This window comes from Coregonus clupeaformis, chromosome 40 (genome assembly GCF_020615455.1).
Source record: "Coregonus clupeaformis isolate EN_2021a chromosome 40, ASM2061545v1, whole genome shotgun sequence".
NCBI classification, from domain to species: domain Eukaryota; kingdom Metazoa; phylum Chordata; class Actinopteri; order Salmoniformes; family Salmonidae; genus Coregonus; species Coregonus clupeaformis.
In genome coordinates this window covers 6,100,628-6,124,641 of record NC_059231.1, presented here as the reverse complement: position 1 = coordinate 6,124,641, position 24,014 = coordinate 6,100,628, and the positions used below count along the sequence as shown (strand labels likewise).

Sequence of the window (24,014 nt, the reverse complement as noted above, 5' to 3'; positions counted from 1 at the left end):
CCATGATCAATGTAATAATCTGAGTCTCACATCTGATTAACTTTCTCAATTTCATTTAGTAAACATGTGATGCATTACGGAAGAATTCATAAATGTAGTGATCAGTGACCCATATAAATAAAATGAATTAGGCTAGCGACTGTAATTGCCACTAATCAAGTTTCATGGTCAATAAAATAATTACAAAAGCTATATTGATGTTAATTCAAAATGTGCTACTCAGAGACGCCACCTTAGAATTTAGACAGAAGTACCTCTTCAAACCATTGCTTCAAACCAGTCAGGGGGAGCCTCGACATAACGGAACAGTCCACTCTCTCAAAAAAGGTGTATTCTTAAAAAGAATAATCGGATTTCTACATTTTGTAAAAAAAATATGTTTCTGTGAAACATATTTGTAAATGTTTATTTAGACCAAATTTGAACAGCAGTCATTATATAATGCAGAGAGTAAAGTCTGATTCTTATTTGTAACCAACAGAAGGGTCCACCCCTATGAGACCGTTCTATTTTTAGTATCAGCTGTTACAATATAAAGATTTGCTACATAGCGGATTGCGTCGCATCGCGGATATGACAGGCGCAATCTCGTCATAAAATGATGGCAATGTTTTGAGGTAACAGACAGAAAGAGGGATGAGGAATATTTGTACGTGAAGTGCTGTAGTCTACGTTCACGACAACGGATCTCATATTGGTAAGTTATTTGCTGAAATTGTCATCGATGGGTAGGTAACTACATATAGCTACTGTAGGCTGCTTAAACATTCTTAGTAAATCTTTTTCATGTCACGTTTTTACTCTGCTTTGGTAAATATTTAAATTGTTGAGTTGGTTTATGCAACGTAAACTGGAGTACATTTTTTTGGTAACATTGTGGGGCCTCTGTTGGATTCGAGAAATGGACGCCAATATTCCATTTGCGGAAATTGCTTGATGCAGCAAACTTCTCTAAAAGAGTTTGACATTCAAGATGCAACAAAAAACCGTTTCCAGGCACGGCGACTCGGTTCTTATTCACACAGCACCCCGACTTCAAAACAACATAAATAGTGTTGTGACGTTTTATGTCAGGGGGGGAAGTGAGGGGGGGAAGTTAGTAGAATCTACTTTAAATAAAAAATATATAATAACTTGATATAACGTCACAAGACCAAACTTGATTGATACATTTATCTACATTGTTACAATGTTTATACCTCAGACTGTATTTCAACCAGGCATGTTATGAATAGATGCATTAAAACCATTGCAGAATTTCTTCAGGCACCACATCATATGATGAGGTCACCCACCATTGAGCAGCCTTCAATAGGGCTACACATATTCATCTGACTATTAATAGCCTAGTGAAATCACCAGATAATTCAGCAACAAGAGTAGCATGGTGGTGGAGGCTTTTCACTTGACAGTTGATCAGAGAAGTTGAAATGCCACTGAAGGTACTGCATGTTTAATTTAAACTTGATCAAAGCAGCTTGAACTCTTGTTTTGATTTTGAGAAGCATGTTGGGTGTGTATATTGGGCAGTGTCAACCAAATTACTCTAACAAGGCATTGCTCTATGAAATGCGACATGGATCTATGCTCTACAGTACATTAGATGTACCTATAAAGTCCTCTGACAGCAGCCAGGTGAGGTAAGCCTACGTTGATTCAATGAAGAGGCATCTCAACAGTCACATAATCTTCTCTTTACCAAGTCATGTACAGTCAGTCAGTCTTTTAGTGGCAAAATATGTAATGCATGAGTTCTGATCAGATTAAAGAATGAGACAGACGTGGTTTAGAGTTCAGAGCACACTGAGCACACAGTTGTCCAGTTCAGCGCACATAATCTAGTGACCTCTTTTTTTAAACCCAGAATCTAGTGACTTCATGTGTACAGTCAACAGGACTTTAGTCATCATCATTTACCAGTGATGATGATGACGCTAGAGGAAGGAAGGTCTGTCTAGGCCGCTTGAGGAAGGATGGTCTGGGTTGCTTGAGGAAGGAAGGTCTGTCTGGGCCGCTTGAGGAAGGAAGGTCTGTCTGGGTCGCTTGATGAAGGAAGGTCTGGCTGGGTCGCTTGATGAAGGAAGGTCTGTCTGGGTTGCTTGATGAAGGAAGGTCTATCTGGGTCGCTTGTGGAAGGAAGCCTCTTTCCTTCCCTTTATTGTGTAGAGCAGGAAGGGTGCGGGGCTTTCACCAGCTGACTGCTGTTTCCTGCGACCCAGTGCCATGGTCCCTACCCACTGCCTGGGCTGAACCTGGGCTGTCCTCTGCCCACTCGCTGTATGCACGGTGCGGAGAACCAGTACGGAATCCAGACATTAAAATGGAATTCAACAATATTCAAAAATGTATTGAACTTAGGAGGAAATCAGCTAAATCTATTGAATTTATTAGAAAATGCATTAATTTGTGAATTAAGACATTAACAAAATGCATCAGTGATTCGTATTTTCCTGCAACTTTCTGAAGCGGCACAGGTCTGTGTGTATGTCTGCGGTGCACGCGTATATCTACACTGTGTAGCCGTTAGCGATGATGTTAATGATAACCTTCTTCTGGTAGAGATGGAAAGGCTTTCCCAAAAACCTTCTCAATTAAATGTTAACTACAAAGTAGCCTATGTCTACCTGGCAGAATGATACAGTATCGTAATTATTTGAATCAATCTAGTAGCCATTTGTTTTGCAAACTCTGCAATCACGTGAGCACTACAGCAATGCTTAATAAAACAATGATCTCGTCCTGGTGTGCACTTTCATTAAAGGATAACTACACTCAAATCGACATTTCTTAATTGTAATAGACCTAAGAAATTGTCTCCTGATGTGGTTTAAACATAGTAGTGTACTTGGTACATCCAATTCTGTTGTTTTCTATAAATAAAATAAAACTGATTTAAAGGGTCCTGTCTGTATCACGCATCCTGGGCTGTGACCTATCTATGCCATGTCCATTACACACAGCCTGTCCTCTACCCACAGCCTCTACCCACAGCCTGTCCTCTACCCACAGCCTGTCCTCTACCCACAGCCTGTCCTCTACCCACAGCCTCTACCCACAGCCTGTACTCTACCCACAGCCTGTCCTCTACCCACAGCCTGTCCTCTACCCACAGCCTGTCCTTTACCCACAGCCTGTCCTCTACCCACAGGCTCTACCCAGTCTCTACCCACAGTCTGTCCTCTACCCACAGTCTGTCCTCTACCCCCCCCCCCCACACACACACAAACACACACACACACAAGACAACAGAGCACTTATGTGCTGTAATGTCCATATTTCTCAAGGACCAGGTCCTTACTAAGTCACAGTAGAAAAACAACCATTTAAAGAAAGTGTGGGAGGGAAAATGTTGTCAAGCAACAGAAAAATAAACAGAAATGGTCAGTGAATCTGAATCTGTTTTTTTTCTTTGTGGGAAGCTAGTGAAAATGCACCACGACAGCTGCTATATAGTATATTCTTTCAGCTAATTTTTTTTCTTCTGAAAGCCATAATTACAAAGCACAGTAATCCACATGTCTAGACCATATTTCCCTTGCTCATAATGGTGCTGGGAGAGTGGTTGGTGCTGCATGCTATTCTGGCAGTCTCAGAAGAAGGAGAAAACAGAATAGTCTATATAGTGGGAAGGAGAGCCTCTCCATTACACCACTGATTGGCTGGCTGTGCTGTGCAAGGCACTTCCTTATACAGACAGCCAATCAGTGACCAGGGTGTTTTCTCCAGCTCAGTCAGTAGCTTAATCTCTATCTTAGGCTCTGCTGCTCCAGTTCTTTGGTTTATTACAGTATTATGACACATGTTGCTTGCACATTACACACATCGATTCCCAATCCTTTACTACAGCATTTTCTGCAAGACCCTCTAGCTGAGATTGACGGAGGTGTCGATAGCTAGCTGATATTCTTTCTCTCTGAGGGGGCTGGTCTTTGATGCAGGGTTCTCTGTGTAGTCTGGTCTCCCTGGCAATGAATTAGCACCAGCAGCAGCAGTCTAACACTCTATCTTGCGCTCCTTTCTTTCCCTCCCTCCCTCCCTGCCTGCCTGCCTGCCTGCCTGCCTGCCTGCCTGCCTGCCTGCCTGCCTGCCTGCCTGCCTGCCTGCCTCCCTCCCTCCCTCCCTCCCCTCCTGCCTTGTTCCAGGTGTAGCCATCTGCCTGTCACCATGGCAACCAGCAGCGCGGTCCCTAGCGACAACCTCCCCACGTACAAGCTGGTGGTGGTGGGGGACGGAGGGGTGGGGAAGAGCGCTCTCACCATCCAGTTCTTTCAGAAGATCTTTGTGTCTGACTACGACCCCACCATCGAGGACTCCTACCTGAAACACACAGAGATAGACGGACAGTGGGCCATCCTGGACGGTAGGGAGATATTTTCTCCTCTGTCTCTCAGGGTTATGGGGGCTGGTCGTGTATTAATTCCGTTAAAAATATTAATTAAACATATTGTAGCACAGTATTCCCAAATAGTTTCAACAGATTTAGACCTTGTGATTTACACCCATAATGTGCATTTGTTTTTTTAGCTAGATTTTTTGCAATTGATAGCTTGTTGCTTTTTCAATCATTCATATGGAAACAAGCAAGAAGATGATTCCCCAAAAACATATAGTAAAACCTGTAACATTGGTACTTCTATGTGTGTTATTACAGTGTCTGTGTGTTATTACACAGTGTCTGTGTGTTATTACACAGTGTCTGTGTGTTATTACACAGTGTCTATGTGTGTGTGTGTGTGTGTTATTACAGTGTCTGTGTGTTATTACACAGTGTCTATGTGTGTGTGTGTGTGTGTGTGTTATTACAGTGTTTGTGTGTTATTACACAGTGTCTATGTGTGTGTGTGTGTGTTATTACACAGTGTCTATGTGTGTGTGTGTGTGTGTTATTACAGTGTCTGTGTGTTATTACACAGTGTCTATGTGTGTGTGTGTGTGTGTGTGTGTGTTATTACACAGTGTCTATGTGTGTGTGTGTGTTATTACACAGTGTCTATGTGTGTGTGTGTGTTATTACACAGTGTCTGTGTAGGTTATTAAACAGTGCTGTAACCATGTGTAAAAGTAGATTTCTTGATGGTACGGGACCTCCTATGTGTGCACGCCTCTGACATGTGGTAATGATAAATAATGGTGTAATAGCCTAAAGTTTTCTTGATATTTTGTTTTAATTATTGTGATAGGCTCATGTTTTACCGGTACAGCGTACCCACACAATTTATTTTGCCGGGACGCTGTACCGGACCGTACCACCTTACTTTCACATCTGGCTGAGACACTGGTACCTCTATGTGTGTAATTGCACAGTGCTGGACACGGCAGGCCAAGAGGAGTTCAGTGCTATGAGGGAGCAGTACATGAGGACAGGGGATGGCTTCCTCATCGTGTTCTCTGTGACAGACAAGGCAAGCTTTGAACACGTGGACCGCTTCCACCAGCTCATCCTCAGGGTGAAGGACAGGTGAGGCCCAGCTCTTGGTATGATGCGTGCCTTATGGGTCAGACACATACGTGGGACTGCTGCTACTGCACTTAGTGCCTCCGACTAGGTTGTCTTCCCTCTAACGCTCTCACTGGTAAAGGGTTCATCTATACAGCAGACAGTCATTCTGTTCTCTATTGTATCTCTTGTTCACGAAAAATGACAACAAACAACTCCTTCCTCAGCCAATGTTTCCATCTCACTGGGCGCAGACGTCAGTTCAACGTCTAGTTTTGATTTAGATTTGGTTGAGTTAACTAAAGTTAATTCAACGTGAAATCAAAAAAAATTTCATGTCAGATTTAGGTTCAAAGTTGGGCGACAAAATGCCCTTAAGTTGATGACTTTTTGCAAATCCAATCAGTTTTCCACGTTGATTCAACGTCATCACATAGATTCTTTGGAGGGGTTAAAGTGACGTGGAAACAGCGTTGATTCAACCAATTTTTGCCCAGTGGGATTTCAGTCAGATCGTCAGCTGTGTAGTGGTGTTACTGTACACATGTTATGTTGAATAAGATGCATCTGTTCCTCAGTCCATCATCTTCATTCTCTCCTTCAGGGAGGCCTTCCCCATGGTGCTGGTGGCCAATAAGGTGGACTTGGTTCACCTCCGCAAAATCACTAGCGACCAGGGGCAGGAAATGGCTGCCAAACACAACGTGAGTACAGTGTCACCTCCGACAAGGAGTTGGGCAGCGTTATGGGACAGCTTGATGTCTAAATCCTTTGTTGTCAATGTCTTGTTGGTGTAATAAAGTGTCCAAATTTAATTAATGTACTTTTGATAGGGACTCCTGGATAGTTTTTTCTGACTAGTTATGGCCAATAATCTTTCATGGTCAGGTTAAATGGTCAGAAAAACCTTGTAGAAGTTCCTTTCCCCACTGGTATTGTCTGTGACTGGGGTTGTTCTATGGGCTGTGTGTGTTGCTATACCTAGGAGAGAGGTTGTTGGGTGCAGGGCAGGCTGGGAGAGAGGTTGTTGGATGCAGGGCAGGCTGGGAGAGAGGTTGTTGGATGCAGGGCAGGCTGGGAGAGAGGTTGTTGGATGCAGGGCAGGCTGGGAGAGAGGTTGTTGGATGCAGGGCAGGCTGGGAGAGAGGTTGTTGGATGCAGGGCAGGCTGGGAGAGAGGTTGTTGGATGCAGGGCAGGCTGGGAGAGAAGTTGTTGGATGCAGGGCAGGCTGGGAGAGAGGTTGTTGGATGCAGGGCAGGCTGGGAGAGAGGTTGTTGGATGCAGGGCAGGCTGGGAGAGAGGTTGTTGGATGCAGGGCAGGCTGGGAGAGAGGTTGTTGGATGCAGGGCAGGCTGGGAGAGAAGTTGTTGGATGCAGGGCAGGCTGGGAGGGAGGTTGTTGGGTGCAGGGCTGGCTGGGAGAGCGGTTGTTGGGTGGTGGGCAGGCTGGGATGCAGACTCAGCGTTAGCTACAGGGTGTGATTTAGGCATCTGGGAGAGACAGCACACTGAGACAGCACACTGAGGCTCTGTGTTGGGGGAAAACACAAATACTGCCAAGCTAATACTGCCAAGCTTGGCCTTAACCGTTTTAGAACCTGCTATTTCAGAGGACACCACCAAGTGTGAGAATGTGCATAAAAGTATTTGTTGGCAAATATATGCTTAGTACATTTTGTTTTTACTTGCAAAACTCACATCCCTTATTATGGGGGTCTGGGCCTGAAAGACATAATTACTATCGGTTGTCTATACCTTGTGGCACTAGCTAAATCTAATCAAATCCAATTTTATTTGTCACAAGCGCCGAATACAACAGGTGTAGACCTTACCGTGAAATGCTTACTGTCACGAGAATTTCTATCTCTTATTCAACCTAAGCTTGAATCATTACCAGAGGTTGTAAGGCTCTGGTTTTAATCATAAATGATTCAAGGTCCACAACCAGCAAGAATGATCTGTATTTTTATTCATGGAGAGCTCTGGCGCCAAAACCCATACACTCCTGTTTTATACCCCTTGACACACAAAGGCACTTTGCTCCGCCCACCTTTAGGAGGCTTTTTTTAACCCGTTTTCTCAGTCCCCTTCAACCCTGGAATGTTTAGTCCCGCCCCCCTCTGTAAGTGGGTTGCCACTACATTATAACTCTAACACCGTTCACACATTTATACTGTATTTGGGGTGAAATCCTTTAGTCATTATTCTTAAAATACAAATTAATCTAACAATCCACCCCTTTGACTAAATGTTTTCACATTCAGGATAAATGTATTTTACAAGCATGATTAATCTCAGAGATTACGTCAGAACTAATAAACATTTCATCCAATTGCGGTCTTTCAGGGTCCAAATCCTCGTCATCCACCAAGCCTGGAGGATCGTTTTCACATTCCCTGGTCAGAGTCCGGAGTCAGTCCATCTCTCATCATTGATTAGATACTGCATTTCACCAACGCCTGACTCACCAATCCTCGGACACAGGGAACAAGACAACAACCACATAATACAAGACAACCCATACAAACACTGACCGCTCCTAAAATGGTGGCTGCTATGGTTTTCCATTTACCAAACATTTCATCTGTAACGATCCCTGCAGTCTGAGTCGGTTTCTGTCTGGGTACTAGTTTTTCTGCTCGGGATCTCCAGTTTCCCGAGGGTTCTGGAACGCTCCCTGCCTGGTTGCCGGGCAACGTTGCTAGGCGGGAGCTCTCTTGATTTCCGCACCTGCATCCCATCAGCAATCTGCACACCTGGTCCTGATCATCACCCTTCTTAGGCTCTGTCCTAACATCCATTCCCTGCCGGATCGTTAGCCATGAACATCACTCATCCGGAACCTTCACCCAACCTCTGCCTGATGGTCGGCGGCTGCCGAGCCATTACTGGACCTACCACTGCACCCTCAACAACCCATCCACGCCACCCGCTCTGTTCCCTGGATTATTCAGCCTCACTCGTGGATCTATTAAATAAACACTCACCTTTGTTTCAACCTACCTTGTCCTGGTCTGCTTCTGGGTTCTGGCTTAGTAAACCGTGACAGAACGATCCGGCCAGTAATGAACCCAGCGGACCTGGACTCTGTTCGCCATGCCATTACCCAGCAGGAGAAGATGTTGGGCCATCATAGCACGGAGCTACAGGAGATCGCGTTGGCAGTTCGGAACCTTTCTACCGGTCTGACGGAGGTCCAGAACCAGCGCAAGTTTCCGGTGGAGGATCCACTACCGGTTTCACCCATCTCGCCTGCCGCTTCTGGAGCTGTGTCCTTCCGTGAGCCCAAGGTTCCGACGCCGGATAAATATGAGGGGGAGCTGGGAAGATGCCGTTCTTTCCTTATGCAGTGTGGGCTAGTGTTCGATCTACAGCCCTACTCTTATGCCACAGACAAGGCTAGGATAGCCTTTGTGATTGAGTTGCTGCGTGGTCGAGCGCTGAAGTGGGCTTCAGCCGTTTGGGAACGACAAGACCCCTGCATGGCTTCATACCAGGGGTTCACGGCCGAGATGAGGAAGCTCTTCGACCATTCCGTCCGAGGGAGGGACGCAGCTAGGCGCCTGTTTTCGCTTCGCCAAGGAACTCGCAGCGTGGCCGACTTCGTGATCGAGTTCAAGACGTTGGCGGTGGAGAGTGGGTGGAATGAGGAGTCTCTGCAAGCGGCCTTTTACCAGGGTCTGTCGGAGCAGCTCAAGGATGAGTTGATCTCCTATCCGGAGCCTAGTGACCTGGACAGCTTGGTAGCCTTGTCTATTCGGGTGGATAATCGAGTCCGAGAGCGAAGGAGGGAGAAGCAATGGGTTCCGTCCAATCGATCAGCTTCTCAGGTTCCAGTCGGGTCGGGGATTGGACCAGAATACGTCGATCATCGTCCACCACACAGGATTAGTGGAGAGGTCCTGTCTCCCGATTCTGAACCAATGCAAGTAGGGCGGCACGGGTTAACCAAGGAGGAACGCCAACTCAGACGTAGGGACTAACTGTTGCCTCTACTGTGGTGGTTCGGGACATTACCTCGCCACCTGTTCCCGGCGGTCGTCAAACTGCGCGGCTCGCTAAAGTTGGGAGGACTTTTAGCGAGCCAGTTTCGACCTCTCAATACCTCTGTCAGACCCCGTTTCTCGGCTACCCTTATGAACAGGAATCAGAGCTTAGCGATTAACGCTTTATCGATTCAGGTGCCGATGGAAGCTTTCTTGATGCCGAGTTGGTGGAACAGCTGGGGCTTTCCAAGGAGCAATTGCCGGAAGCCATTGAAGCGACCACTCTGAACGGCAGTAGTCTGGCACGTATCACGATGAGGACTGAACCGGTTAAGATGCTGTTGTCGGGGAATCATTCGGAGATGATTTCATTCTTCATTCTGCCGTCTTCCCATGTTCCTCTGGTCCTTGGATACCCCTGGCTGAAGGAACACAATCCCACGTTCGATTGGGTGACGGGCAAGGTAACGAGTTGGAGCCTTGATTGTCATGCTAACTGTCTCAAGACTGCCTGTCCCCATTCGGTTCCCAGTCAGGTGATTGAGGCTAAACCCCCAGATTTGTCCCTGGTTCCCGAGACATATCACGATTTGGGGGAAGTGTTCAGTAAGCAGAAGGCTCTGTCACTCCCTCCCCACCGACCATATGATTGTGCCATCAACCTGTTCCCTGGAGCTGTCTACCCCAAGGGAAGGTTATACAGTATCTCCCGACCTGAACGTGAGGCTTTGGAGACCTACATCAAGGAGTCCCTAGCTGCTGGTCTCGTTCGTCCTCGTCATCACCCCTGGGGGCAGGATTCTTCTTTGTGGGTAAGAAGGATGGCTCTCTTCGACCGTGTATTGATTATCGGGGGTTGAATGACATCACGGTCAAGAACAAGTATCCCCTGCCCTTGATGAGTTCTGCCTTCGACTCGCTTACAGGGTGCTACGGTGTTCACTAAGCTAGACCTACGCAATGCGTATCATGGTCCGGATCAGAGAGGGGGACGAGTGGTTGACGGGTTTCAATACACCGATGGGTCACTTCGAGTATCAGGTGATGCCGTTTGGACTGACCAATGCTCCAGCGGTATTCCAGAGTATGGTGAACGACGTCCTGAGAGATATGATCGGTCTCTTTGTGTTTGTTTACCTGGATGACATTCTGATCTTCTCGAAGGAACCTTCCGACCACGTCCAGCATGTCCGGCAGGTTCTGCAGCGATTGTTGGAGAATCGCCTGTTCGTGAAGGCCGAGAAGTGCGAGTTTCACGCCCACACGACATCCTTTCTCGGGTACATCATCTCCAGGGGAGAGATTAGGATGGACCAGGAGAAGGTTAGAGCGGTTCTGGAATGGGCCCAGCCCGGTACGAGATTGCAGCTCCAGAGATTTTTGGGGTTTGCGAATTTCTACCGCAGATTCATCCGGGATTACAGCCGTGTGGCCGCTCCGTTAACTGCCTTGACTTCCAGTATCAGGACCTTCAAGTGGAATCCGGAGGCGGATCGAGCGTTTCTGGATTTGAAGAGGCGATTCACCAACGCACCGATTCTCTCTCAACCGGACACGGCCCGTCAGTTCGTCGTTGAAGTGGGACGCGTCTGATGTGGGAGTTGGCGCCATCCTGTCGCAGCGATGCTCCACGGACAGTAAACTCCATCCCTGCGCCTACTACTCTCGTCGCCTTTCGCCTGCGGAGAGGAATTACGATGTGGGTAACCGGGAGCTTCTCGCGGTGAAACTTGCCTTGGAGGAGTGGCGCCACTGGTTGGAGGGGGCGGAGCAACCGTTTATTGTCTGGACTGACCACAAGAATCTTGCTTACGTGCAATCGGCTAGACGTCTCAACTCCCCGTCAGGCCAGGTGGGCGTTGTTTTTCGGACGATTCAAGTTTTTCCCTGACGTTTCGACCTGGATCTAAGAACGGCAAGGCGGACGCCTTGTCCCGGATGTTCTCCAAGACGGAAGAGAGTGGGTCCAAGACCGAGACAATTCTTCCCCGGAACTGCGTCGTGGGAGCAGTTATGTGGAAGATTGAGGAGGAGGTGATGGCGGCCCTTCGGACGCAGCCCGGTCCCGGTAACGGTCCACCCGGTCGGTTGTTTGTGCCTGAGTCGGTTCGTCCTGCTGTCCTCAAATGGTCCCACGCCAGCAAGATGGCTTGTCACCCTGGCGTGGCTCGGACGATGGCGTTTCTTCGCAGACGTTTTTGGTGGCCTGCCATGGCCGAGGATACTCGGGGTTTTGTTGCTGCCTGTCCAGTGTGTGCGCAGAATAAGAGTACCAATCGGCCCAGCTCTGGACTACTTCACCCCCTTCCTATTCCCGGCGACCATGGTCGCATCTGGCCCTGGACTTTGTCACTGGGTTGCCCGCTTCTGAGGGGAACACGGTCGTTCTGACTATCGTGGACAGATTCAGCAAGTTCGCCCACTTTGTGCCTATTGCCAAGCTTCCCTCTGCCTCGGAGACGTCCGAGATCCTGGTTAGGGAGGTTTTCAGGGTCCACGGTTTGCCCAGTGATATCGTTTCCGACCGTGGCCCTCAGTTTACCTCTGCTGTCTGGAAGTCCTTCTGTTTGGCCATTGGAGCTACAGTCAGCCTCACATCTGGTTTTCACCCCCAATCTAATGGTCAGGCGGAGAGAGCCAACCAGAAGATGGAATCCACGCTACGCTGCCTTGTCTCCTCCAACCCCACCTCCTGGGTCTCTCAGTTGCCTTGGGTTGAGTATGCCCACAATACTCTCCCCTACATCTGCCACTGGGATGTCTCCCTTCCAGTGCCTGTATGGCTACCAACCTCCCTTGTTCCCTTCTCAGGAGAAGGAGCTCTCAGTGCCCTCTGTTCAGGCCCATATTCGTCGTTGCCACCGGACCTGGCATCGGGCCAGAAAGGCACTCCTTAGAGTTTCGGACCGGTATCAGCTCCAGGCGAATCGTCGCCGGATCCCCGCTCCCACCTATACCATCGGAGATAGGGTCTGGTTGGCCACACGGGATCTTCCTTTACGGACTGAGTCTAGGAAGTTGTCACCGAAGTTCATTGGTCCGTTTGTGGTGGAGAAGGTGATCAATCCGGTGGCAGTTCGACTCAAACTACCGAGGACGCTCAGAGTCCATCCCACCTTTCATGTCTCCTGCCTCAAGCCTGTTCTCCTCAGTCCTCTGTTGCCTCCTCCGCCTCCTCCTCCTCCTCCTCGGATGATCGGAGGTGGTCCTGCCTACACGGTGCGACGCATCATGGATTCCAGACGGCGGGGCCGGGGTTTCCAGTATCTCGTGGACTGGGAGGGGTATGGTCCTGAAGAGAGGAGTTGGATTCCGCGGCGACAGATCCTAGATGCTGACCTCATTCGTGACTTCTACCGCCTCCATCCTGGCGCTCCGGGAGTCCGCCCGGTGGCGTTCGTCGGAGGGGGGTACTGTAACGATCCCTGCAGTCTGAGTCGGTTTCTGTCTGGGTACTAGTTTTTCTGCTCGGGATCTCCAGTTTCCCGAGGGTTCTGGAACGCTCCCTGCCTGGTTGCCGGGCAACGTTGCTAGGCGGGAGCTCTCTTGATTTCCGCACCTGCATCCCATCAGCAATCTGCACACCTGGTCCTGATCATCACCCTTCTTAGGCTCTGTCCTAACATCCATTCCCTGCTGGATCGTTAGCCATGAACATCACTCATCCGGAACCTTCACCCAACCTCTGCCTGATGGTCGGCGGCTGCCGAGCCATTACTGGACCTACCACTGCACCCTCAACAACCCATCCACGCCACCCGCTCTGTTCCCTGGATTATTCAGCCTCACTCGTGGATCTATTAAATAAACACTCACCTTTGTTTCAACCTACCTTGTCCTGGTCTGCTTCTGGGTTCTGGCTTAGTAAACCGTGACATCATCAAACCACCCTATCCACGATGTACTAACTTCTGAGTTCTCAGTTCATTCTTCACTTAGTGCAGTTAATTCTGTAAGAGCTCTGGTGACTGTCCCATCCAGTGTGGTGTTGTTAGGGATAAATGTGCAACAATGGCTTATCATTCTATAGACACCGGCCCTTTCTGCCTGATCTAAAACCAACCTCTACTAAGTTATGAGCGGGATGGCGGATAATTGCGCGAAGATCCCCTTTACTGCATCTCTAGTCTGGTTAATAAATCGTTGTTGGTTGTAATAGATATAATTTATCCAATCCACATTCTTGTTTATTGTCACCCACCAGAAAAATGTTGTGGTAATACCCTCCCATATTTGATTCATAGCTTTGTATTCGTCTGGAACACCCCTGGGGATGCCTATACCATCTATCCAAATTGGGCTATTTCCTTCCTGACCTATATTTCTCCTCCTCCTGATTATTCTTCTTGTCACTGGTCTTTGATGAAATTCTTACAGGTTTGGACCAACAATACTGGTCCACAAGTACCCACCCATCCTTCTGGTAATGTCTGTCGAATGCTCCCTTTGTTAGTACATGCCCACCACACATCAGTCAGAGGGATGGTAAGGTTATACTTTTCCCCTCCCTTCCTTATCTAAATCAGTCACATTAATTTTCTCCTTACAGCCATCAAAATCACCCAAGTTACGGGTGCCATTTCTATGTCTGCAACACTGGTATTCGCCAGGAGTTAAAGTGAATCTAGGTGGGCTGGCCGAGTAAGTCAACTTTGCCAGCCCAATCCCTGTGCAATTGGGCTCTTTTTGATTGGACCCCAGGTCTAATACACAGGGAAACATTGCCTTTGGCATTGGGGCGGTCAACATTGTCGGTCGCCCAATGGAGCATACATAACAATTGGTCTCCCCCAAGGCCCTAGCGGTGTACTTCATCCACTTCAACCAGAGATTCTCATCAGGGACCCCCTCCACTTCCCCTTGGTTCCATTCTTGGAGGAGAAAATCTTTCATAGTGGACGGGTTAGTCGAATTGACTCCGTCATCCCTTGACTGATCTACTCGGTCTATTGCTATTAATGGATTAATGACAGTACCTGTGCCCTCCATATCTTTTGACTCCATCAAATGTAATCTTAGACAAGTATCCCGTCCGTATTCGTCCGCGCAAGCCCAGTAAGTTATTTTCATGTCCTCTTTAGTGACCTTTACTATTGTTACTACCATCTCCGTGGGGATATCGTTATACCTTCTTATCCTCCATCTGGACGTCCAGCCCCCCGTCTCATCTCTCCATCCCCCAGTATGTCTAAATACCTGAGCCCAGGAACAATCCGCAGAGGGAGCTGAACATAAATACAATGGGATCTTATAATCCCACGTTGCTTGCTTATCCGTCCTGATAAGATCCCTAATCCTAATTTTGAATCTTACTCCCCACCCTTCTCTGACTCCTATTTTGTAGATCACTCGTCCTTGACGGTCAGTATGTCGGGTTGCTTCCCTTTTATTTCTTAATAATGGTAAGGCCATAGCGTAATTGGTGCGAGGTGGTGGTGGATCTTGACATACCAAGACTATTGCCGAGACTATGATGCAGCTCAGGGTCACCCATATTCCCAAAAACCGCCAACCCTCTCCTGCCTTTAGTCCTTCTGCTTGGTACCACCCCATACTCACACCCTAAGAACACACTACAGTGATGATAGGTCGGGGTAGGAGATCTTCGTTAACAGAGGTGATCCCCGGACCTTATTGGTTCAGTTCTTCTCTCCAACTCTGTGTGTGTTTCAGTGGTGCTTGTATGTGGTCTTACCCTCTTGCAGTGGGTAAAATGGACCCAGGTTACTCTCTCTGCTATTCTAATGGCCAAGGCAGTGACCAATATAACCTGATAGGGCCCTTCCCAACAGGCCTGCTTCCAGTTTTTCTTCTTTAGGGACTGGATGCTCACCAGTCACCTGGTTAGATAGAGTGGGTCACCTTCTCCTTTAGTTCACCTGTGGGGCACAAAACCTCTGACATACGGGTGTGGTTAATAAACTATCTTCACACATGTTCAGATTAATCTAACAATTTCTGACTGCATTCTCTTTCTAGACTGTATCTAAAAAAATGTTTTCTTTCTTTCTTTAAAAAAAAAGTATTTTGTCCTCTCCTTCGTATATTATTTAATCCTACCATTAGCCTCTTCCCCCCTCTTGACACATAGTTCTGCTCATGTGTCAATATTACCACCTACCTAAACAATCACTTAGGTAATTTATCAACCAATTGCCATGCCTTTCATTTTTGAGACTGTCTTTTGCTTCTTTATTGCTCCTCCCACTTCCTTTGTCTTTATGGCGGCTAAATTCGACTTTCATTCAGTTCAGAATCAATTAGTAATCCAATCAATCAATCTCTTATCTTGTAAAAACACTTATGTTTAGTTCAAACTCTGTTCTACCCCGGCTCTCCCGGGCTTGACCTGAAGACTGATTGTTGGACATGACAAGTCCATATTTAAATATTTCAAACCTAACACAACCCCCCCTCCTGCTGTAATCAATCAAGAAGATAGCAAAGGAGAGACAGGTTTTAGCCTGAACTCTGCTTAATCCTGGTGCCGATCCCTTCACAATGTTTGAAGAGAGACAAAAGACAGCCATGGATTGAATGACTAAAATGTAAAATGTAAATGTAAGTAAGAGCAAGCACTTCGACCCTAGGTCACCTAAGTCTTCTGCCTAGCAACAAAGAATAAAAACCTCTATGTTCGTGATTAACCCAGTTATATCTAATAGCCAACCAAAAGAAAACCCATCATCTTTAAATCACGACCAATGTCATATCCCTCTTTACTCTCTACCATTTGGGTAACATCCCTGATATATGTATGAAAAGCTAAGACTGTTTGGGAAGAGAGCAACAACATAAACTGTTCTTCCTCCTCAGAGTTCCAAATGATTTTACCATGGGCTGCCATTGCCTTCCCATAGATAAGATCACAAACCATTCCATCCCACAGCATAGCAAACACCACCCATGAACTGCTGAAAATCCCCTAAATTCAACATAACAACCCTTTATAAACATCATGCTGGGTGTGTTGTTTTTTATTTGAAAAACCCAATTGAAAAACAACAATCAAAGATAGCCAGGCTCAACTTAATTTGGTAGCTCACTTTTATGACCTAAATACTGCCTAACTTCACTACTGCTCCCCCTCGCCCTGAGCAATATTCCAATGAGATAAGCTAATCTCTTTCTCCTGGTTATACATTTTGTTAACCTTCAATTACCATCAGTAATCTAAAGATGGTAGTACACACAAAACATGATACAGATATCCCCAGTCCTAACCCATCAATAATGTTTGTATCAATCTAATTCCTCATAACTAATCCATAAAACCACTCAAAATTCCTCGAGTATACAATGATTATTTAATTGATACCCTAAATCTGCTACATGTGATCTCATTTCAAATGATCCATTATCAATTATTTGATCCACCCCCTAGGAAAATCTCTCTCCCCTTCTATTCTGGAGTTCTACCTCTACCAGCTATTTCCCCTAGAGTGGCCATTAAATACTCAGCTCCCTTCTGTTCTTTTCTTACTCTATCCTGTCTACTATTCTGCTCATGATGGATTGCATATCTCTTGACCTCGGCTAACGAAGTAGTTCCCCATCCCACTAAAGTCCTCTTAATATTTCTGCTTATTTCTGGTCTCATTCCACTAAGGAATGCTATTTTTAGCTGCTGATGGTACGGAGTATCATTTCCCTGCCCCTGGGGAGGCTCAGGTATGCCACTTTTTGCGTTAAATACATTTCTCAGCCTCTCTAAGTATTGGCTGATGGTCTCACTGTCTTCCTGTTTACATTCATGTACTTTGGAGAAGTCTGCATGTCGATGGTAATGTTCCCTCAAATTATTATACAACTCAGTTATTTTCCCCTTTATCTCCCCAATTTACTATTCCTTTCCTCATTGCAAGTTGTTGCATTGATGTTCTTAAAATGTAAACCTATTGTTTAATAACTTCATACTTATAACCAATGTTTTTTCAATCCATCATCCTAATAGTAAAAATGATATCCCATTGTTCACGTAACGAAACTAAATTATTAATTTTTTAGAATCCACCATTTATTTTCATACAATATAATTATAATATAATATAATATGCCATTTGAATTCATCAAAGCACTTCCTTTCAGTAAAGTCTTTATACCTCTACTTGACATTTTCCAGCTCAATCTAACTGGCTGGACTGTCTCAATTTTTTTCCCCCGCCAACCAGAGCCATAAATTATTCTCCTTTGTCCTCAACTCAATTTTCACAGCTCTATCGCCACTCCAGCTCGCCATTCAATCTCTTTAACCGTTCTCTCTGATTCGGCCCCAATCAATAAAACAAATACTTGATATCGTTGATAAGCATACACTTAATGACATTCCTACCATCTGAACTATGTACTGTCTCTCACCTCTCCCCCCCCTCCTGCTCCTTCCTACATTATGGGGGAGGCGCGGGGACCTTCCCTACAAATCTTCCTTCTTAGGAAATAATGTCATTCGTACTTGTAACATATTTTCATAGACCTATCTAGAATACTACTAAAGCTATCTAATGCAACTTTTAATACACGTAAAAACTCTCTCTCCCTACACCCATTCTCCATTGAATAAGTGCGTCTTCCTAGTTACCCCCCAACCACGCCTCAAATCTTCCATTCAGCATTAACCAACCAAATACTAAGTAGTATCCGGTTATCATTCATACCAGCCGTTTGAATTCCCTCATACACACAGATTTCACCTTATGCCATTCAAATGCCCAACAAAACATAATAGTTCAATGGAACCCTCTATTTGGCTCTCTACTATTTATACATTACTTCTATAACCACTTTAGTTATGGTCCGATTACCCATTAAACCTTATCACATAAACTTATCACCTAATCAAACAACGGCACAACCTTAAACTCATATCGGCCGGCTGGTAGCCCAGTAACCAAGAGCACCGTGTCAGCAACCGAGAGGTCGCCGGCTCCAACTCCCGAGCCGACCAGGCGAAAAATCTGCCGATGTGCCCCCGAGCAAGGCACCCAACCCCCACCGCTCCTGCAAGTCGCTCCGGACCAGAGCGTCTGCCAAATGACCAAAAATGCAAATGTAAATATTCTCTACTTTCTCACTCATGACGTACGTCTACGTTTGGGTGAGAAAGTTCATACGTATATATCGTTGGAATTTTATAGGTACCTCTCAAATAATCGCTTTGTGGTGTTTTTAGCCAATTCTTAATCGACACGAATCATTTCTTCAAACATTTTACCCGTTGAACCAAAAAATAGACTGTCCTATCTCCGACACTGCCCTTTCCTTTACCCCTGCAGTCACGATGGTTATGACCTGTTCTGTTACAGTATTTACACGGGGCCTTACACTCCCTTGCCAAATATTCCTCTTTGTTACAGTTAAAGCACTTCCTCTCTCCTTCGCGCTCCAAAAAGACCCTCGCTGTCTCTAGCCCCTCCCCTCGCTGTCACGATCGTCATAATGAGTAGACCAAGGCGCAGCGTAATATGCGTACATCTTTTTAATAGTGTACTGGCAACACGATACAAAATACAAAACAACCAAACGAAACGTGAAGTCCTCGGTTAACAACACAAACCAACACGGAACAAGATCCCACAAAACACAAGTGCACAACAGGCTGCCTAAGTATGGATCCCAATCAGAGACAACAAGCAACAGCTGATTCTCGCTGCCTCTGATTGACTGCGACCGCGCCAACATAAACCCAACAGGGGAGGGGCCGGGTGGGCATTCCGCCTCGGAGGCGGATCCGGCTCCGGGCGTGACCACCACCCTCTAACAACCCCCCCGTAGCGCCCCTGGTCTGATCCCGCTGGCTGGAGCTGGACTGGACATCGTTGGAGCGGATTGCTTAGGCTCCGGTGTGGAGCAGCTGACCGGTACCTGACCAGGCACCGGTGAACAGGCACGGGCTGTGCCGGACTGACGACGCGCACCACAGCCTTGGTGCGGGGATCAGGGAGGGGCCGGACCGGGCTGGCGACACGCAACACAGGCTTGGTGCGGGGAGCAGGAACGGGCCGGACCGGGCTGACGTCGCGCACCACTGGCTTGGTGCGGGGAGCAGGAACGGGCCGGACCGGGCTGACGACGCGCACCACAGGCTTGGTGCGGGGAGCAGGAACAGGCCGGGCCGGGCTGGCGACGCGCACCATAGGCTTGGTGCGGGGAGGAGGAACAGGCCGGGCCGGGCTGGCGACGTGCACCATTGACTTGGTGCGGGGAGCAGGAACAGGCCGGGCCGGGCTGGCGACGCGCACCATTGGCTTGGTGCGAGGGGCAGGAACAGGCCGGACCGTACTGGGAACACACACCATTGGCCTTGTGTGGGGATCAGGAACGGGCCGGACCAGACTGGTAACACACCTCAGTACCTCTCGCCGTGCCTCTACACTCTCCTTCCCTCTAACGACCAATGGCCCCCGTAACCTGGTGGCCTTCTCTCCTCGTCCACAAACTCGCCCTGTATCTGCCTCCAGCAGCCCCGTCGTCCATGCCGTGTGCCCCCCCCAAAACATTTCTTGGGGGTGCCTCTCGTCTGTCCTACGACGACACTGTTGGCGCCGTACCTCCACTCTCGCCAGGGCTTTAACTTTAGCCCATGGCCCTTTACCCGCGAACATGTCCTCCCAGGACCACCATTGGCCCACCTGGGCCATCGCCAACCTCTCCAGCTCCTTACCCGGCGTTTGCTCCTGGAAACGCTGCTTGGTCCTGTTTTGGTGGGATCTTCTGTCACGATCGTCATAATGAGTAGACCAAGGCGCAGCGTGATATGCGTACATCTTTTTAATAGTGTACTGGCAACACGATACAAAATACAAAACAACCAAACGAAACGTGAAGTCCTCAGTTAACAACACAAACCAACACGGAACAAGATCCCACAAAACACAAGTGCACAACAGGCTGCCTAAGTATGGATCCCAATCAGAGACAACAAGCAACGGCTGATTCTCGTTGCCTCTGATTGAGAACCACCCCGGCCAACCTAGAAAACACACGAACTAGAAACTGAACATAGAACACAAAACATAGACCCTACACACCCTGGCTCAACATATAAGAGTCCCCAGAGCCAGGGCGTGACACTCGCTGTTTTTTCAAATCCGTTCCACAGTTTACATGCATCTTCTTAATCATAACTTCTAACTTTTCCACATCGAGATGCCCAATAAATCCATACCTCTTCTCCCAAATGGATCCATAAAACATATTTCTTCGATCTCTTCCTAACATATATCTTTCATCCCCCGTTAATTCTCGGACCTCTTTAGAATATTTATTTCCCATGGTGGAAAAATAAGAAATCCCCCCGTTTAGTAATAATTCATTCCAGAATTATTTTCCTAGGAGTTATTATTAAATGCGTCTCTTGAGCCAATGTTATGATCTGCTTTTGTAATTAACCATTTAAATTATCTAACCCGTAACCCAGAGTTTTTTTTAAACTCCGGTTTCATGAAAAGGGTCAGATAACCATTTTTTCTCACGCGATCTAATTCAGTCCCTCCTTGAAACAATTATCACGTATTTTGATGGATCATCAAGTCTCACACGTATACAACATTATACAATCATTTGCTAACACTATCCGTAACCTAGAGGTCGTAACTGCTCCAGTTTCATGAAACAGACAGAGTTAGAGCAAATCCCCAGTTGTTTACGCGACTTTTGACCTGTTTAATGTATCTATCGCACACGACGAAAATTATCCCCCTTCCTGTTTATATTGTAACACTGTACCCCGTACAATCTCAATATTAACTAGTTTATTTTGGTGATGGCCATTCACCTTGAGTCATTTCAGACCCCCTCCCTTCTAATTCTCTTATGAGATTTTGGTAACTATTCTCTGCCCTCCACAATAATTACTATTCTCATACAAGTTCAAATCATTTCACCAAAAACCATGAATAAAAATTACTGACCTTTTCCTTGCAGTTTGGATTTAAATGCTTTTTCAAACTCGTTAACGTCTTTATCGTTCATAAGAGTAATCACCGGCCTGTTTATAACCTTAATGTCGAAGGCCAGGACTATTCTCCACGGATGCAATCACCCGCCCGTGCACGGTTTCGGTGTCCTTAGAACGACAAAGACGTATTTAAGCTCTGCTCGAAGGACCACTTGTCACGAGAATTTCTATATCTAATTCAACCTAAGCTTGAATCATTACCAGAGGTTGTAAGGCTCTGGTTTTAATCATAAATGATTCAAGGTCCACAACCAGCAAGAATGATCTGTATTTTTATTCATGGAGAGCTCTGGCGCCAAAACCCATACACTCCTGTTTTATACCCCTTGACACACAAAGGCACTTTGATCCGCCCACCTTTAGGAGGCTTTTTTTAACCCGTTTTCTCAGTCCCCTTCACCCTGGAATGTTTAGTCCCGCCCCCCTCTGTTAGTGGGTTGCCACTACATTATAACTCTAACACCGTTCACACATTTATACTGTATTTGGGGTGAAATCCTTTAGTCATTATTCTTAAAATACAAATTAATCTAACACTTACTGACAAGCCCTTAACCAACAATGCAGTTTTAAGAAAGAAAGAGTTAAGAAAATATTTACTTAATAAACTAAAGTAAAACTATTACAAAGTAGCAATAAAATAACAATAATGAGGCTATATACAGGGGGTACCGGTACTGAGTCAATGTGTGGGGGTACAGGTTAGTTGAGGTAATTGAGGTAATATGTACATGTAGGTAGGGGTAAAGTGACTATGCATAGATAGTAAACAGTGAGTAGCAGCAGCATAAAAAAGGGGAGGGTCAATGCAAATAGTCTGGGTAGCCATTTGATTAGCTGTTCAGCAGTCTTATGGCTTGGGGGTAGAAGCTGTTAAGCCTTTTTGACCTAGACTTGGCGCTCCGGTACCGCTTGCTGTCCGGTAGCAGAGAGAACAGTCTATAACTAGGGTGGCTGGAGTCTTTTGACAATATGTAGGGCCTTCCTCTGACACCGCCTGGTATAGTGGTCATGGATGGCAGGAAGCTTGGCCCCAGTGATGTACTGGGCCGTACGCACTACCCTCTGTAGTGCCTTGCGGTCGGAGGCCGAGCAGTTGCCATACCAGGCGGTGATGCAACCAGTCAGGATGCTCTTGATGGTGCAGCTGTAGAACTTTTCAAACCAGAGACTATCCTGATGTTTACGTGTGTACTGTGTTGTCTTTCCTGGCCTCTATCCTTGTTTGATCAATGTGTTTTTTCTTTACAGATTACATACATTGAGACAAGCGCCAAGGATCCTCCTATGAATGTGGACAAGGCATTCCATGGACTAGTCAGGGTTATAAGGTAGGTCAAACTTCTAGATGGGATACTCACTGACTTGCAGGTTATATTTAAGAATGATGAATTAAGAATTTATAGAACATATTATTGGATTAAATTGATTTTAGAAAATTGATGCTTTTGGTTTCTCTTTGCAAACTATATGTTTGACATGAATGCCATAAAAAGTATGTTAAAAGGATGGGGAAAAAACTGTAGCTATTTCCTGAATGAACAGATGTGTAATTTCAGAGGAATCCAGTATGTGTTGATGTTCAGTGTGGTCATATCCTGCTGGAGGGCCCACTCAACTGTTTGTCAAGCATTTAGAGGAGTAACACAGAGGCCCTCTAGTCTAGCTGCTTAGATAGCTAGGCCATCTGATTTTAACCCTAATCTCCATCTCTTTCTTCTCTTGTTTTCTCCTGTACATACCCTCATTTTCTTTTATTTTCTCTCCCCCCCCCCGCTCTCTCTCTCTCTTTCTCTCTCTCTTTCTCTCTCTCTCCCGTCCTCCATCCCCCTATCCCGTCCTCCATCCCCCTATCCCGTCCTCCATCCCCCTATCCCGTCCTCCATCCCCCTATCCCGTCCTCCATCCTCCTATCCTTTTGCAGGCAGCAGATCCCAGAGAGGAGCCTGAAGAAGAAGAAGAAGCTGAAGTGGCGAGGAGAACGCTCTACGGGTTCTCACAAAGTCCACTGTGTCATCTTGTGAGGGTGTCACCCCTCTTGCCGCTGCGTAACATTGTTGTTAGAGAGAACTGCAGACTGGCAGTGACCAACAACTGGAGGAGAAAGGGGGGATTAGGGGAGAGAAGGAACTGACTGTTACAGTGTCATAGAAAACCCCTCTCACTTGAGGGGGTCAAGTCCAAGGCATGCCCAAGTGGAGGTCTTATAGCAGGTAGCCTAGTGGTTAAGAGCGATGGGCCAGTAACTGAAAGGTCGCTGGTTCGAATCCCATAGTCGGCAAGGTGGAAAAATCTGCCATTCTGCCCTTGAGCAAGGGAGTTAACCCCCAACAACAACTGCTCCCTAGGCACCGATGACGTGGACGTCAATTAAGGCAGCCCCCCGCACCTCTCTGTTTCAGAGGGGTTGGGTTAAATGCGGAAGACACATTCCAGTTGAATGCATTGTTGTACAACTGACTAGGAGTCCCCCTTTCCCCTTCCCTTCAACTGATTGGTCAGTTAAAAGCACTCCAGGAAGAGCTCCTAATGGACTGACTTTGAATTACAGACAGTGATGCAATGGTGCTCTCCGTGGAGGTGGACATCAAGGTATTCTCCAGGGTGGGGAGATGTGAAGTTAGATGTTGTTGGG

The 24,014-nt window shown here is 46.7% G+C and overlaps 1 protein-coding gene across 1 annotated transcript; it reads left to right on the top strand.

Annotated features, from left to right (window-relative positions):
* Positions 1-535: 535 nt before the first annotated feature.
* LOC121555052 (ras-related protein M-Ras) lies at positions 536-23,663 on the top strand. The gene is made up of 6 exons (XM_041868825.2): positions 536-697; positions 4,143-4,360; positions 5,305-5,458; positions 6,042-6,141; positions 22,631-22,710; positions 23,304-23,663. The coding sequence occupies exons 2-6, from the start codon at positions 4,165-4,167 to the stop codon at positions 23,401-23,403; spliced, it is 630 nt and encodes a 209-aa protein (XP_041724759.1). The 5' UTR covers positions 536-697; positions 4,143-4,164; the 3' UTR covers positions 23,404-23,663.
* Positions 23,664-24,014: the final 351 nt, after the last annotated feature.

What these genes read in the sequence shown, in the direction of transcription:
- LOC121555052 (XM_041868825.2), top strand. Translation starts at nt 4,165, where the DNA reads ATGGCAACCAGCAGCGCGGTCCCTAGCGACAACCTCCCCACGTACAAG. An exon ending in ACAGTGGGCCATCCTGGACG is followed by an intron (nt 4,361 to 5,304) that starts GTAGGGAGATAT and finishes GTAATTGCACAG; the next exon opens with TGCTGGACACGGCAGGCCAA. An exon ending in ATCCTCAGGGTGAAGGACAG is followed by an intron (nt 5,459 to 6,041) that starts GTGAGGCCCAGC and finishes TCTCTCCTTCAG; the next exon opens with GGAGGCCTTCCCCATGGTGC.